The sequence below is a fragment of the Lynx canadensis genome, chromosome B2 (assembly GCF_007474595.2).
Source record: "Lynx canadensis isolate LIC74 chromosome B2, mLynCan4.pri.v2, whole genome shotgun sequence".
NCBI classification, from domain to species: domain Eukaryota; kingdom Metazoa; phylum Chordata; class Mammalia; order Carnivora; family Felidae; genus Lynx; species Lynx canadensis.
Window position 1 is genome coordinate 15031322 of NC_044307.1, and position 16562 is coordinate 15047883.

General features: G+C 48.2%; 1 protein-coding gene across 7 annotated transcripts in view; it reads right to left on the reverse strand.

The window, feature by feature from the left end:
- Positions 1-16257, reverse strand: part of SIRT5 (sirtuin 5) — a 40740-nt gene extending 24483 nt beyond the window's left edge. Inside the window, exons 1-5 of one of the 7 annotated variants that reach the window (XM_032593109.1) lie at positions 15407-15554; positions 12427-12601; positions 9120-9269; positions 7191-7277; positions 4933-5066 (exon numbers count right to left, since the gene is read on the reverse strand). In XM_032593109.1, coding sequence (XP_032449000.1) covers positions 4933-5066; positions 7191-7277; positions 9120-9234 — 336 coding nt within the window. In that variant the 5' untranslated portion in view covers positions 9235-9269; positions 12427-12601; positions 15407-15554. Of the gene's footprint in view, positions 1-4932; positions 5067-6330; positions 6407-7190; positions 7278-9119; positions 9270-12426; positions 12602-15406; positions 15556-15758; positions 15811-16120 lie in introns of those variants that run through there. The other 6 variants (XM_030314817.2, XM_030314818.2, XM_032593110.1 and 3 more) reach the window with 6 other exon arrangements.
- Between the last annotated feature and the right edge of the window lie 305 nt (positions 16258-16562).

A 16562-nucleotide genomic window follows, 5' to 3' on the forward strand; every position in this document is an offset into this window, starting at 1 on the left:
GTACGTACAGTTGACCCCTAAACAACGTGGGGGTAAAGGGCAGCGACCTCTGTGCAGTAAAAAAATCTTGCGTATAACTTTTGATTCCCCCAAACTTAACTACTAACAGCCTACTGTTGACTGGAAGCCTTACTGATAAAATAAACAGGCAATTAACACACATTCTGCATGTTACGTGTATTGCATAATGTATTCTTACACGAAGGTATGCTAGAAAAAAGAAAATGCTATTAAGAAAATCCTAAGGGAGAGCAAATACATTTACAGTACTGTACGTATCGATACCCAAAGTACATTGTCCATTCACAACGCGAATCACCTGTCAGTATCTACATCAATATTCTTATATATGATACAAAACACTATAGATGCTCTACATATTACTAACGGTAGACATCAAAAAATAAAAGAGGGGCACTGGGGTGGCTCAGTTGGTTAAGGCATCAGACTCTTGATCTGAGCTCAGGTCATGATCTCATGGTCCTGAGATGGAGCCCTACACTGGACTCCATGCTGGGTGTGAAGCCTGCTTGAGATTCTCTCCCCTTCCCCCGCTCGTGTGCACACACACTCTCTCTCTCTCTCTCTCTCTCTCTCAAAATGAATAAACATTAAAAAACACGTAAAAGGCAATGTGAAAAGTTCGTATTTATTCACCCATAACACAATTCATACGTCACTAATGAAGCAGCAGCAATGACTGAAATGGATACGATTGCTCCGCGGTAGCTAGCCCATACGCTGGGTGAGTGGTTATAACGTCTTTACGGCATACGGTATCACAATCATATTCCTAACACAGTGTTAGAAACACTTAAAAAAAAACCACTTGCCTGTGATGATAGGTTGATACACGGTTTCTCAAATTGTAAGAGACGCTCACTGTAGTGTACCGTAATTCTTTGAAAGCAACGTTCGAGAACCGTGAGAAAACTAACACCTTATGAACCTCATGTTAACTATCACTCACTTTATGCCTCCGTACGGGTGGGCGATGCACTTCCATGCAGGTGAACACAGGATGCCGTACACGATGAATTCTTGGGTGATAACGGGGATGACACAAGACACATCCTATGGTCTGAGCCCTACGGTTATGAGGTTCTCACACGAAGACACACGCATGCACGATGGGCCGGCTTATCAACTGTGTGGCGCCATGATTATTTATTATTCACTAAGTGGAAGCGGGTCATCATAAAGTCTCCATCCTCATTGCCTTCCAGAAGGCTGGGGCGGGGGAGGAGGACGGGGTGGGGGCGTCTTGCTGTCCCAGCGGCATCAGGGGAGGGAGCGGAGGGGGAGGTGGAAGGGGAGGCCGGAGAGGCAGGCACACTGGGTGTGAGTTCACAGAAATACATCGTAATCTCTGCCCAACTTTTTTGCCTTTTCATTTCTCTCAAAATGGTTCCATGCGGAACCAATTCTTCCTCCACCATTCGCTTTAGGGACAGTGCCCAAGTCCGTCTTGTAAAAGAAGTCACGGGGCGCCTGGGTAGCTCAGCTGGTAGAGCGTCCAACTCGTGATCTCAGCTCAGGTCATGGTCTCATGGTTGGTGAGTTCAAGTCCCACATCCGGCTCGATGCTGATGGCGCTGAGTCTGCTTGGGATCCTCCCTCTCCCTCTCTCCGCCCCTCGAGTCTAACATCAGTTTGTCTCCTGTGCTGCTTTTGCATCTTCTTCCTCATTGTCTGGCACTGGTTCCGAGGCTCTCGTCTCCATCACGTCGACTCCTGTGGGTGCCTCTGGCGTGTGTCTGTTAGCGCTCGAATTTCTCCAAGATCCAGATCTTAAAACCCTTCACCTCCCTCCCGCCCCTCCGCCATTTTTGCCAGACCCATAATCTTTCTCATGGTTTCCCCGAAGGGCTGCGTGATAAATCCCAAGAAGTCACACACAACGTCTGGACTTTTCTCCAACAGGAATTTATTGTTTCGGGCTTGGCGGCTCTCGCGGCTTTTTTCTGTAATGACGATGGCACCTTCACTGGTGAAATCCTTCCAGACTTCCGTGGCGCTCTCTGTTGGGGTTCCCTTCCACAGCGTTGACAATCCTTTCCATAGGACACCGTGTGTAGTGAGCATTAAAGGTCCTTCTGACCCTTGATCTAGAGGCTAAATTAGAGACGCTGTGTTTGGAGGTGAGGAGATCAGTTTGAAGCCTTCGGTGTTGAACTCACAGGGTTCTGGGACGGGGTACCGTCTGAAATCAAAGATACTTCACCAGGGACCCACCCAGAAAAAGGATTCTTGGTGTCCAGGCCTTCTTCTTGTACAAGATAAAGACAGGAGAATGTTTATATTCTCCCTTCAGAACTTGGGGGTTAGCGGCTCTCTAGAGAAGGGCTGTCTGATCAGAAACCCGACTGCGTTTGTACAAAACCATAGAGTTAGCTTATCCCTTCTGGCCTTAAATCCTGGCGATCACTTCTCTTTCTTACTAGTAAATGTTTTTTGTAGCATTTTTTCCCCTCGAATAGGGCACTTTTGTCTATGTTAAAAACCTGTTTGGGCAGACATCCTTTCTCCTCAATGATTCTCTTAACGGCATCTGGGAACTTGTCTGCTGCCTCTTGGTTGACAGAAGCTGCTTCCGTTAATTTATTTTTGAGAGAGAGACAGAATGTGAGTGGGGAGGGGCAGAGAGAGAGGGAGACAGAATCCGAAGCAGGCTCCAGTCTCTGAGCTGTCAGCACAGAGCCTGATGCAGGGCTTGACCTCACGAACTCTGAGATCATGACATAGGCCCAAGGTGGACGCTCAACTGAGCCACCCAGGCACCCTGACCTTGGCATTTTTTAAAGCCAAACCTCTTTCTGAGGTTATCAAACCATCTCCTGCACTAAAGTCTCCAGCTTTAGGTCCTTTGCTTTCTTTGTGCTCTAAGTTGTCATAGAATGATGTCACTTTCTCCCGAATCCACTTAGTACACAGGTACGCCTTTCTTACGGCAATCCTGAAACCGTATAGAAGCTGCGTTTTCTTTTTTTTTTTTTTTAATGTTTATGTATTTATTTTTGAGAGCGAGCAAGCAAGAGCGGGTGAGGGGCAGAGAGAGGGGGAGAGAGAGAGAGAATCCGAAGCAGGCTTCGCGCTGTCAGCGTGGAGCCCGATGGCGGGGCTCAAACCCACAAACTGTGAGATCATGACCTAGCTGAGATCAAGAGTCAGAGGCTTAACTGACTGAGCCACCCAGGCGCCCTAAAGCTGCATTTTCAATACGAGATACAAACATATTTCATCCAAAGTGCAAGGTTTTTGCGTCTGCTGGTATAGCTGCAGCAATGGCTTCATGATTTATTTTTTCTTTCCTTTAAAAATTTTTTAATGTTTTATTTATTTTTGATACAGGGAGAGACAGAGCATGAGTGGGGGAGGGGCAGAGAGAGAGAGAGAGAGAGAGAGAGAGAGTGAGTCCCAAGCAGGCTCCGTGCCGTCGGTGCAGAGCCCAACAGGGGGCTCGAACCCACGAACTGTGAGATCGTGACCTGAGCCAAAATCAAGAGTTGATCACTTAACCAACTGGGCCACCCAGACATCCTGTGTCACACCATATTTTAAGCAGATACTCGCAACACGTGAGCTCACGGCAACAGCCACAGGAGGTGGCTACGAAATCACTACAGAGGTATCGTGTGCACTACAGTTAGTTTTACGTAGTTATGACTTAACACTGTATCTTCACATGTGTTTACCTTGCTCTAGACTACGAATGGCACCATACAGGCTCTGCATTTGTGTGCCTAAGTTCTGGCAAATTTTAACTTTTTGCAATAAATTTGCATGGTAGTAAATGATAAAAGACAGACTAGAACCCACATGTATTTTATGCATTCACGACATGCCTAACTTTGTCTTCGATTTTTAGAAATTTCTAGGTTACGGGGCTCATGTGAGAGTTTTTTCAAACTGTCGCAAATCTCTAAAAAGTTTTACACTATGTATAAAAAACATCCCCACGTAGATGGATCTGCACAATTCAAACCTGTGTGGTTTGAGGGTCACCTGTATATTATACCATAATACAAGTCTGTTTTTAAAAAGTCCGTGCCCATAGAGTTTCCATTCTAATGACCTTCGTATAAAGTTTTTTTTTTTTTTAATGTTTTTATTTATTTTCGAGACAGAGAGAGACAGAGCATGAATGGTGGAAAGGCAGAGAGAGAGGGAGACACAGAATCGGAAGCAGGCTCCAGGCTCCGAGCCATCAGCCCAGAGGCCAACACGGGGCTCGAACTCACGGACCACGAGATCGTGACCTGAGCTGAAGTCGGACGCTTAACCGACTGAGCCACCCAGGCGCCCCCGTATAAACGTCAAGCCCTAAGCCTTCAAAACTGCAACTTTGGTTTCAAACATGAAAGTTCACAGGAACTTTAAAAATTTGTAATACTTGGGGTGCCTGGGTGGCTCAGTCAGTTAAGCATCTGACTCTTGCTTTCAGCTCAAGTCATGATCTCACGGCTTGTGAGTTCCAGCCCCACGTCGGCTTATGAACTGACAGCGCGGAGCCTGCTTTGGATTCTCTCTCTCCCCTTCTTTCCTTGCCCCTCCCTCACTCGTGCTGCCTCTGTCTCTCTCAAAATAAATAAATACACTTAAGAACTGTGTTAATACTTAATTTCAAGATCTATAGAAGAGTAATGAGCTATGCTTAGCACGACTTTTCTGATTCCACTTTAAGTTGGAGAAGAAATCGAAACTGTTACACGAATAAATGCCATCTGTACATATCTAGAAAGTAAGGAAAGTGGCTGCTTTGCTTAGGCCTGAGACCCTAATCATACAGACTTTGTGTTGAGGCCAAAAGGAATAAGGACAAGAGTCATGGTCAATTTCAAATCTTTTTTCCCTCTGGGCCAGGCATCAGGCTCTGAGTCAAACTGTGCTTCCTTCAGTAGAACCTCTCGGTATTCTGGAAACATCACTCACCTGAGCTTGCCATGTTCTCCAATAGCCCCCAGCTCCTCTGAAGGTCGGAACCCCACTCTCAGCACTAACGCCAGCCCCCGAAATGATGACTATGTGCTTTGCTTTTGCAAAAAACTTCCGAAAATCAGCCATACCTAAAGAGAGCATAAAATCTTTATAAATCCACCGTCCCGTTTGGACATTTATATTCTGTATCAGTCGTTCATATTTTGACTTGACCTTGCGTGAAATTATATTTTAGGATACCCAAATAAAAATCATTCCAATGCCACGAAGATGCCACCCGTGTGGCCTGATGTGAGACCGGACAGCGGCTTAAGAAGCAGGGGCAGGAGCCTGGCTGGCTCGGCCGGTTGAGCGTCTGACTCTTGATTTTGGCTCAGGGCAGGATCTCACGGGTTCGTGGGTTCCAGCCCTGCATCAGGCTCTGCGCTGTCTGCTCGGATTCTCTCTCTCCTTCTCTCTCTCTCTGCCCCTCCCCCACAGGCATGCTCTGTCTCTCTCCGAATAGATAAACTTAAGGGACAAAAAAACAAAGTAGGGGCTTCAGGCACATGACACTGGCTTCCGATCTCAGCTCTGCCTCCCATCCATCCACCTGTGAGATCCGATGCAAACAAGTGGCCTCTGAGGCCCTAGCTGTTTGATGTGCACAGTACTGCCTTCCCCAGAGCAGGCTCTCGCAGGGGTTTTTAGCAGCTAATGGATGGGACGCATCCTCCTTCCTAACAGTAAAAACAAGCTAGTGTAGGAGGGTTCACCTCAGGCCCACTGGACCCCTTCCTCCCCAGATCCCCTTCCCTTTGGGGATCTTGCTAATTGCAGCGTCCCCTCGGCATCATTACAAGCTGAGGGTGAGGCTCCCTCCCCTGCGAACAGATGCTCAGCTCCAAACCTGGACAACGTTCTTTACAACTCAAGCAACAGTTGGATCTTTCAGCAAGACATCACCAGGGACTTGGGGTCACAAAAAGCAGGTGAACCCGGAGCATAACCGGAGAGCAGGTCACAGACTACAGCTGGCTCGCTGTCTGGGATGGGGGGCCTTGTTCTGTACCTCCAGGCCTTCTCCCTCTCCAGCTCTGACCAACAGAGGCAGCAGCAACCGTCCTTCAGTGAGGGCGCACCACGCCCCAGGCTCCGCACCAAGCACCGTGCGTGGACCACAAGGGAGAGTCCGCCCTTGCAATAAATGTCCTTGTCCCTGGTTAAGAATGACTTGGTGACGCCATTGAGTGGTGCTGGGGCCCCCGGAGGCCGGGCCCAAGCGGTGCAGAGCTGAGCACAAGCTGCCAGGAGAAGAGAAAGTCCCCCTTCTGCCCTCCCGCTGGAGAAGCAAAAGCCGGACCAACACTGCTTGTGGCCCCTTGACACTGACGTCTTCTGGGAGTGGCTAACCTGGGCTCCTGCTCTGCAGATTCTCGCAAAAGAGCAAACGAGTTCTTCAGCGGATGCAGACAGAAGGTTTTCTGGTCTCCTGCTGGAGGCAGTGGTGACCAAGGTTGACCCCTGGACGGGATGAGCATCCCCTGAGAGATGGCGCCCATGACAGGAGGATGGGAGAAAGGAGAAAGGATAGCAGGATGGGGGCGGAGAGACAATGAACTTAGACATGAAAGGAATGTGGCTTCATTCTGTGCCCCAGGCTGGGAAGACAGATCCTGCTGGTTTCTCATACATCCACGACGCCTCCCTTACAAGCCCAGAGTCACCTCCACGCCTGGCCCAGGGTGAGAATCTCAATAAAGACCCAACCTGCCCTCCCCGTCCCTTCCTCTCCGGCTGCTGGTAAGAATGCACAGGGAGTGAAAACAGACTCTCAGAAGCAAAGACGCAGAGGCTCACTACTCCCTCTCCTACCACATTCCTGAAGCTTCTCCGGGACCACGTTTCTGGCAGCACAAATCTCAAAGGACTGAAGATGGTGCTGGCACACTGTTCCTGGGGTATAACCAGCCCAACCACTTGCCAACCACACCAAAGCTCAGCCCACGCTCACGTCCCTTTGGGAGATAGACCACCGTGAGAAATGAAGCCCACTAAAGCTGACCAACCAGGAGAAAAGGAACCCCGTCTGGGTAGATTGGGGTTTGCAGTCTGATCTAATCCCCTGAAAGAACAAGATGCTTCATAAGAAAACGGGCAAGTATTTTACTCGGGGCCATTTGTGCGACTCCTGGGTTCAAACCCTACAAAGATCCTCAAGGACTTCAAAGTTCGCCCATAAAACTTTCCCCAGCCCTAAGAGTCTTTTTCACCTGAAATGTAAACTCTTGTCATCCCACTGATGAAAAGATCCCAGGTCCAAGTGACTCCTTTAAAAGGTCCCACTTTAAAAGCAATGTCTAGAAACAAAAAGGGCAACTTAGGTTTGGTTCTTGGAAAACAGGATGTAAGATATAATACTGTTAATGTGGTGCGAAATCCTAAAAGAAGAAAAAGGAGGAGGAGAAAAGAAAAGAAAAAAGAAGAGAAGAGAAGAGGAAAGAAAAGAAAAGAAAAGAAAAGAAAAGAAAAGAAAAGAAAAGAAAAGAAAAGAAGACAAGAAAAGAACATTTCCTAACTACCGTAGGAAAACACAGCAGGACACTTTGCACTTCCAAACCCAGACGGCCCGCTCTGGGCAGAAGCCAGGCACAACCGTGGGTCTCACTACAGCCTCTAGCAGCCTGCCCTGTTCTCCACAGCCAGGAGTACCAAGGGATTGGGTTTTTCTTTTTTTTTTTTTATTTCTGAGGGTGGGCAAACAGAAGCAGGGGCCGTTATGTCTGAGCACACTTGCAGGATTAGAAAAATCCAGAAGTTGAAAATGAGGCAAAAAGAGGTCAGCTTGGCCTTTCAATGCCACCCTGGATTCAGCACTCTTGAACAGGCTCATCCAAGGTCCTTTTAGTATATAAATCTGTTAGACTCTATACTCCCTGCAGACAAATCCTACCTCGGGGCGCCTGGGTGGCTCACTTGGTTAAGCGTCCAACTCTTGATTTCAACTCAGGCCGTGATCTCACAGTTCATGAGATGGAGCCCCACATCGGGCTCTGTGCTGCCATCACGGAACCTGCCTGTAACTCTCTCCCTCTCTCTCTCTCTCTCTCTCTCTCTCTCTCTCTGTCTGCCCCTCCCCAGCTTGCTCTCTCTCTCAAAATCAATAAGTAAACTCAAAAAAAAGTCGTTATCAAGGGGTGCCTGGGTGGCTGAGTCGGTTGAGTGTCCGACTTCCGCTCAGGTCATGATCTCATGGTTCGTGGGTTTGAGCCCTGCATCAGGCTCTGTGCTGACAGCTGGGAGCCTGGAGCCTGCTTGGGATTCTGTGTCTCCCTCTCTCTCTGCCCCTCCCCCACTCGCACTCTCCCTTCTCTCTCTCTCTCTCAAAAACACACATTAAAAAAAAATTTTTTTTTGGGGCGCCTGGGTGGCGCAGTCGGTTAAGCGTCCGACTTCAGCCAGGTCACGATCTCGCGGTCCGTGAGTTCGAGCCCCGCGTCAGGCTCTGGGCTGATGGCTCGGAGCCTGGAGCCTGTTTCCGATTCTGTGTCTCCCTTTCTCTCTGCCCCTCCCCCGTTCATGCTCTGTCTCTCTCTGTCCCAAAATAAATAAAAAACGTTGAAAAAAAAAATTTTTTTTTAATCTTATCTCTGAAGTAGAAAATCTACTCCACATTACCCTGTAGGACAGTCTCCTGCTTTCCCCTCCTGCTGAGAGGTGAGGATTTTAAAGTACAAATCAGGGCGCCCGGGTGGCTCAGTTAGTTGAGCATATGACTTCAGCTCAAGTCACGATCTCACAGTTTGTGGGTCTGAGCCCCACGTCGGGCTTTGCGCTGGCAGCTGGGAGCCTGCTTAGGATTCTCTCTGTCTCTCTCTCTCTCTGCCTCTCCCCTCCCCTCTCTCTCAAAAACAAACATTAAAAAAAATTTAAATGCAAATCTTATGTGAGAAGCTTGAATGCAAACATTCTGGGAGAAGCAATAAAATGTCTTCAATGGGCTTGCACTTGACCTACCAAGAGATGATCCCAGATTGTGACCTGCAGGGGGCTTGCCTGAGGGCAGGAGGGCAGTGTGGCTTTCTCCAAAATCTTGCCCAGCACCCACTCCACTACAGACATTACCCCCTCAAAGTGTAGGAACGTTCAGGTACTTTAAATTCCACCAGAGATAAAGGAGTGGCAGGCTGAGAAAGACCTACTTGAACTTGGTCGAGCCATTGTCGGGCAAATCCGGGTTCTGGTGGAGACTGGAGACTTCAGTCCACTATACAGCCAGGAGAGTAATCGACAGGGGACAATCTGAAGAGGTTGCATCAGGTTTTCTTTGTAGTCCTAACTCCAGAGATGGGCTTCAGAAAAAAAAAACAAAAAACACAGACACAAACAAAAACAGTCAACTTCTATTTCTACACGTGTATATAAAAGTAAGAAGGCCCTTGACAAAAATCATTAGTAACAGATCTTGAGGGGAATGCATCCTCTAAAGCAACGGTTTTCAGTCTGTGTTTTCAAGCTGTTCCAGGTGCCCTGAAGCAGTGGTTCTCAAAGACGGGTCCCCAGACCAGCAGTAGCACCTGAGATCTTACTAGAAATTGCAAAGTCAGGGGCTCCACCGCAGATCCACTGATTCAGAAACTTTGCAGGTGGGGCCCCCGTCTGTCTCCAAGTGATTCTGATGAATGTTCAGGTTTGAGAACCGCTGCCCTAGAGGCTTGGGAAGGGGTAAGATGTGAGAATTCATTCAGAAAACAAGTTCTTCTGCTTTTTAAAACGTACGAAAAGGTAAGAAAAAGGTGTGTCTTCTCAACTTTGGGTCAAAAGACAGTTTCTACGAGAAGGTAAACTCTGAGAACAGAACGAGGCAGGGAAGACACATACTATGACAACGAATGGGAACAAGATGACATCAGGTCAAAGGAACTTGTGACTTAAAGCACAGTTAGTAAATTCTTATCCATCCCTGAGGAAACGTATAAAAGGGAAACAGACACAGAGAAAGACAATATTTAGATCAATGACATCAAAAGGGTAGTTGACAGGGCTGACTTCCATCTAGAGGCAAACCGTTGGATAGACTCAGAATGAAAAAGTCTGTAGATCCAGAAAATAGAAAAAGAAAACATTTACCAAAACTTCATAATCCCTTTGGAAGATAACCTATCAAGATTACAGGCGCTGGGAAGGCAAGCTGGTGCAGCCACTCTGGAAAACAGTCTGGAGGTTCCTCAAAAAACTAAAACCTTACAACCCAGCAATTGCACTACTAGGCATTTCTGCACGGGATGCAGGTGTGCTGTTTCGAAGGGACACATGCACCCCGATGTTTATAGCAGCACTATCAACAACAGCCAAAGGATGGAAAGAGCCCGAATGTCCAATGGATGAATGGATAAAGAAGATGTGGTATATAGATACAATGGAGTATCACTCGGCAATCAAAAAGAATGAAATCTTGCCATTTGCAACGACGTGGATGGAACTGGAGGGTATTATGCTAAGCGAAATCAGTCAGTCAGAGAAAGACAAAAATCATACGACTTCACTCACATGAGGACTTTAAGAGACAAAACAGATGAACATAAGGGAAGGGAAACAAAAATAACATAAAAACAGGGAGAGGGACAAAGCATAAGAGACTCATAAATATGGAGAACCAAGAGGGTTACTGGAGGGGGTGTAGGAGGGGGTATGGGCTAAATGGGTCAGGGGCACTAAGGAATCTACTCCTGAAATCATGGTTGCACTATATGCTAATTTGGATGTAAATTTTAAAAAATAAAAGATAAAATATAAAAAAAAAGATTACAAGTGCATTTTTCCCTTTGCCCTAGCAATCCCAAGTGAGGAAATTTGTAAAACAGTGAGACCTGCCCACATCCAAAATGATGAATCTGTAGGGTTGTTCTTTAGATCAGTTTGACTAACAGCAGGAGACTGGAAACAACCGAACTGTCCACCTATGGGGGATGAGTTCAGTAAACACAATGGCATAGTCACAACATGCAGCTTGACAAAAAAGAAGGTGTGTACGATTCTACCAATATGACATTTTGGAAGGGACAAAACTATGGGGACAGAAAATATGTCATGGTCACCTGAGCAGGGAGGAGTGAACACACAAAGGGGCACAAGGGGATTTTGGGGGGTGATGGAATTGTCCTACAAGTTGATTATGGTGGCGGTTACGATTGTTGTCTGTCAAAACCCACAGAACACCACACGAAAAAAGGGTTCATTTTCCTGTATGTGAACTATAAAATAGTTTAAAAATAAAAGTAATGGGTATAGGGCTTCAGTTTTGTAAGATAAAGAGAGTTCTGGAGATTGGTTATGTAACAACGTGAACGTACTTACTGAACACTATTGAACTGTACCCTTAAAAATGGCCAAGATGCTAAATGTTACGTTATGTGTCGTTTCCTACAATTTTTTTTTAAAAAAACAAATGGGGGCGCCTGGGGGGCTCAGTCGGCTGAACGTCCGACTTCAGCTCAGGTCATGATCTCACAGTCTGTGAGTTCGAGCCCCACGTCAGGCTCTGTGCTGACAGCTCGGAGCCTGGAGCCTGCTTCGGATTCTGTGTCTCCCTCTCTCTCTGCTCCTCCCCTGCTCATGCTCGGTCTCTCTGTGTCTCAAAAATAAATTAAAACATTTAAAAAAATTTTTAAAACACACAAATGAACCAAGTGATCACAGGGGATTTGCTGGCTGATTCCATATTTAGAAGCAGACAGCTCCCTGACTTCAGAGTGAGGGCCGGTATCAGCGGAGCAGAGGATGTTCGGAGAGGTTAAAAATAAATGTCTGAAAGATGAGGCTCAAAACTCTGTTAGTGCCAAATCAGACTATTTAATTCCACAACTCAGTCCGGTATGCAGATGTCCCATGTTAAAAAAAAAAAAAAAAAGAATAAAGACATTGTCTCTAACCTTTTTTTTTTTTTTTTTTAACGTAAGCACTATAGCCAATGGGGGGCTTGAATTCACAACCTGGGTTCAACAGTTGGATGCTCTACCGACTGACCCAACCAGATGCCCCAAGACAGCCTCTCTAACCTGGAGAGACGTCTCCAGAATATAAATACTGTTTTGTAAGAGAAAGGGGATAGGAGGTACCATAGTACTACGGGACCACAGTACTCGTTGGCATTTGCGTTAAAAACGTGGAAGAGGGGCGCCTGGGTGGCGCAGTCGGTTAAGCGTCCGACTTCAGCCAGGTCACAATCTCGTGGTCCGTGAGTTTGAGCCCCGCGTCGGGCTCTGGGCTGATGGCTCAGAGCCTGGAGCCTGTTTCCGATTCTGTGTCTCCCTCTCTCTCTGCCCCATCACCCGTTCATGCTCTGTCTCTCTCTGTCCCAAAAATAAATAAAAAACGTTGAAAAAAAAAAATTAAAAAAAAAACAAAAACGTGGAAGAATTCCCAACTAGTAAGTGAAAAGAGTTGGAGGTGGGGTGGGAAATAGGATGTCCGGAGACAAGAGGGGAAGCAGGGACCCACCATACTTGCCTCTGTATGTTGTTTACGGTGCGAGTGCTCTCCTGTAGCTGGGCAGGTTGCGGGGAGAGAGAAACACCATGGAGACCTCCGGGGTGTCTCAGTAACAGCCTTCGAAAGGATTTATTACAGGATCGAGGCGTGTGTTCGGAAGGTCAAGCAGGGTTGATGGAAGCGGGACCGCGTTCTGGACCGGATGCGGTCAGAGAACACGATGCCTTGGTTATTTTAGTGAATCTTACCGAAAAGGGGCAATGAGGAAAAAAGGGCTGGCACCACGACTGGTCAAGAAGCTGCAGTCCCTCGTATCAGCCGGGACAGGAGAATGTTTTGTCATTTTTGTGGCTTGGGAGACGTGCTTGTTTTTGTCTGGGTTCAGACCTAATCACTGAGCTGTCTTGTTTTCGTCCTGTTTCACCGCCGGTCACAGGGTGGCCTTGTGTGATGTTGGTGTTCTAGGAAATTATTTATGTTCAACAGCAGAACACCAGGGTCCATCACACAGTGCCAGGACAAAAACATGGAGGCAAACCCAACGTCCATCAGCTTACAAAGGGGGTAGAAACACTGTGGTTCGTCCATACGATGAAACACTCGCCTACTTCTTGTCAAAGACATGTAGCTAGCTTCTGAATAAACGGTCTTATTTTTTTTCTCAGACATGAAGGTAGGATTTTAAAAGTCACTAGGAATTTGAGGCGCCCGGGGGGCTCAGTCGGTTAAACGTCCAACCGTGGGTTTCGGCTTGCTTCACGATCTCACGGTTGGTGGAACGGAGTCCTGCGTCGGGCGGGCTCTGTGCTGACCGTGGGAAGCCTGCTTGGGATTCTCTCGCTTTCTCAAAATAAATAAACATTGTTAAAAGTCATTAAGCATTGTAAAGAATTTAAGGAAATAAGATCCAAGCAACAGAGGCATCAACCTAAAGCAGCTGGGAATACTGCTTTGTCCGTAGCTCTTTTGCACAAGGGTCTCAATGATGAGTCTTCTACTAAATAGCTATGAAATGAAAACAAATATTTTTTTCCCCTATTTTTTCTTAAAAAAAAAAATGTTTATTCATTTTGAGAGAGAAAGAGAGAGCCCGAGTGAGCAGGGGAGGGTCAGAAGGGGAGAATCTTGATTTCTGCTCAGGTCATGATCCCACAGTCCTGGGATCCATTCCCAGGTTGAGTTCCACATGGGACATGGAGCTTGCTTGGGATTCTCTCTCTCTCTCTCTCTCTCTCTCTCTCTCTCTCTCTCTCAAATAATAATCATCATAAAGTAGAAAAAAATTTTACTTGATCATATTTCAATATTTCTTTTTTTTATTTATTTTTTATTTTTTTTAACGTTTTTTATTTATTTTTGGGACAGAGAGAGACAGAGCATGAACGGGGGAGGGGCAGAGAGAGAGGGAGACACAGAATCGGAAACAGGCTCCAGGCTCCGAGCCATCAGCCCAGAGCCCGACGTGGGGCTCGAACTCACGGACCGCGAGATCGTGACCTGGCTGAAGTCAGACGCTTAACCGACTGTGCCACCCAGGCGCCCCTCATATTTCAATATTTCTAAAAATCACTAGTTTCTATTTTCTTTGCCCAGGAAATGCAATCAGCAAGTACTTCTTGGGAAGATAGCTTTAGTTCTTATGTGAATTATGCCAAATGTCCCCCCCCCACATATATATGCATGTATACATACACTCAAGGACGATAATACAATTAAAATACTTTCTAAACATCTATATTCTTTGTATTGCAAATCTTTTATCGTACTAACTTATCAATTTATTAGTAAAGTCTAAGTTTTCCTTCTTTTAAATGTTTATTTTGAGAGAGAGAGAGAGAGAGAGAGAGAGAAAGAGAGGGAGAGAACTAGCAGGCGAGGGACAGAGAAAGTGGGAGAGAGAATCCGAAGCTGATAGCGCAGAACATGACATGGGGCTCGAACTCACAAACCGTGAGATCATGACCTGAGCCAAAATCAAGAGTCGGACGCTTAGCCAACTGAGCCATCCAGGCGTCTCAGAATGCAAGTTTTTCATTGTCTATCTGAAGTAGTCAATCAGTGAGATAATTTCTGGTCTCACAAAACCCACTCCGCTTCCTGTTTTATTGGTGAACATCTCACATGATGTTTTTAATGAGCGTAGGAACCATTTTGCTAAGTTTTCCGTCAATTTAAAAGATGTTCTGCAAATCTTTCAGTGAATGTGCAGACTAGAGATTAAATACAGCAGTGCCACCTGAAATTTACTTCCCAGATTGGAAATGCTCAGAACACAAGACTATTTTCAAGATACTCCCACAAAGTATTTATTGGAAACATCTTCTGTGCCAACATTTATCTGCTTTGGGGGGGGGGGGGTGCTGGTCGGAGTGGTCTACCTTCTACAAGCTTACGACCCTATTCAAGTGTAAAAGGAAGTCAAGAGAAAAACACTGATTTAAAATACGTAAGTCTATTGCAAAGGAACTGCAAAAACCGACACAAATAATTTCTGAAACCCTAGGAGTTAAGTGCAATGTACCAGTCCCCACTAGCACACTTATTCCTCACCCCTCTACCAATTGCTCTTGTCAAGGCCACCAGTGACCTCCATCCACATTGCTAAACCCAATGGTCGTCCGGATCCTCCTACTTGGCCACGTCCAGCCTCTGACCCATTTGATCACTTCTACAGGAAACATTTGCTTCTTCTGGTTTCCAGGCACCACACTTTCCAGATTTTCCTCCTACCTCTCTGGGTCTCCCATCCGCCCCTCCAATGTCCAACAGGCGCTCCCACCTCACACAGCCCCGCCTGAGCTCCAGAACCTTCCCCACACCTTCTCCGCGCAAAGCCTTAAGGCATCGTCTCCTTGAACCTGACCTCTCCCTTTCACATCTCACACCCCAGTCTGGCCCAGGCCACCATCATCTGCGACCCGGGCTGCTGCAGTGGCCACACTGGCTCCACTCGGAGCCCCCCTGCGGCTCCCCCTACAGAGGGGCCCGCCAGGCCCACCTGATCCGGCCGAGTGACTTTGAACCTCGCTTCCTGCCCCCTCCCTCGTCTCTCGGGCGGCAGGTGCCCGCGAGCTGTGCCACCACCGGGCTCGGGGCTCCGCACGGGCCGCGGCCCCGCCCGGGGAGCCTCCCGGGGTCCTCCCGCAGAAGCGAGCTCCGCTCCCCTCCCCCTCGCCCTCCCACCCGTCGTGGGCCCCGGAAGAGGGGAGCGCGCATGCGCCCGCCGGCACCGCCCCCCGGCCGGCCCCGGCCGGCGGAGCTTCGAGTCCGCTCCGGTCGGTGCTGGGTTGGGACCCCCGGCGGGGAGCGGAGGACGGGCCGCCGAGCCCGCGGGCCGCGCGGACACGCACCTGCCGGAGGCGGGAACGGCGGCGGCGGCGGCGGCCCTGACGCGGGGGGCGGGCCGTGGAGGCCGCGGGGCGGGCCGGCCACCTGCCCCGCTGCAGCGGCCCCTGCCGGACACGCAGCCTGGCCGCGCTCGCGAACGGCGGGGGCCACCCCCGCTCCTGTCTGTCCGCCAGCGACCGCGGAGCGGAGCCGGGGGCGGTGTCTTGCCGCGTCTTTGCGCGCTTCCCCGAGGTGTCGTGAATTACTACCTGCTTTCCTCCGGCCGGATCACACAGCTTCCGGACAGAGCACTTCAAACACTAGAAAACGCAATCTCCAAAGATGGTTAGTCGGGTTTCCGGGCAGCGACCCCTGAGATCTTTACCTGGGTGTCCCAAGGGAACAGTTTGAGGGTCTCTAGGGCAGGGTGTCCCAAGTGGCTCCACGTGTCTGATTTCCCTTAAAATCGCTCAGGTTTCTTCCTTTTGATTCAGGCTGACCACCAGCACTAGCCTTCCTGCAGTAGAACTGCCTACGGGTGTGCCCGTGGATCTGAACCGGAAGTGGCCTGAGAACCTGGGTGCAAAAAACGTTACCTTGACATTTGTTTTCTGGTGTCAGACCTCAACCACTTCCTAGTTTGGCTGGAAATTCAGCCCACTTTGGAAGCCTCTCTTGCTCCTGTAGGCTCTTGCAGCCCCTCAGGGGCTTAGGGAATCCAAGGATATGGGAGGAGGGCCTCACATCTAACTATTTCCCTCCCCCTGCCCCCCTCCACGTGTATGTGGCACTTACTTTGTGACAGACACTTGTAAGCGCTTAACATA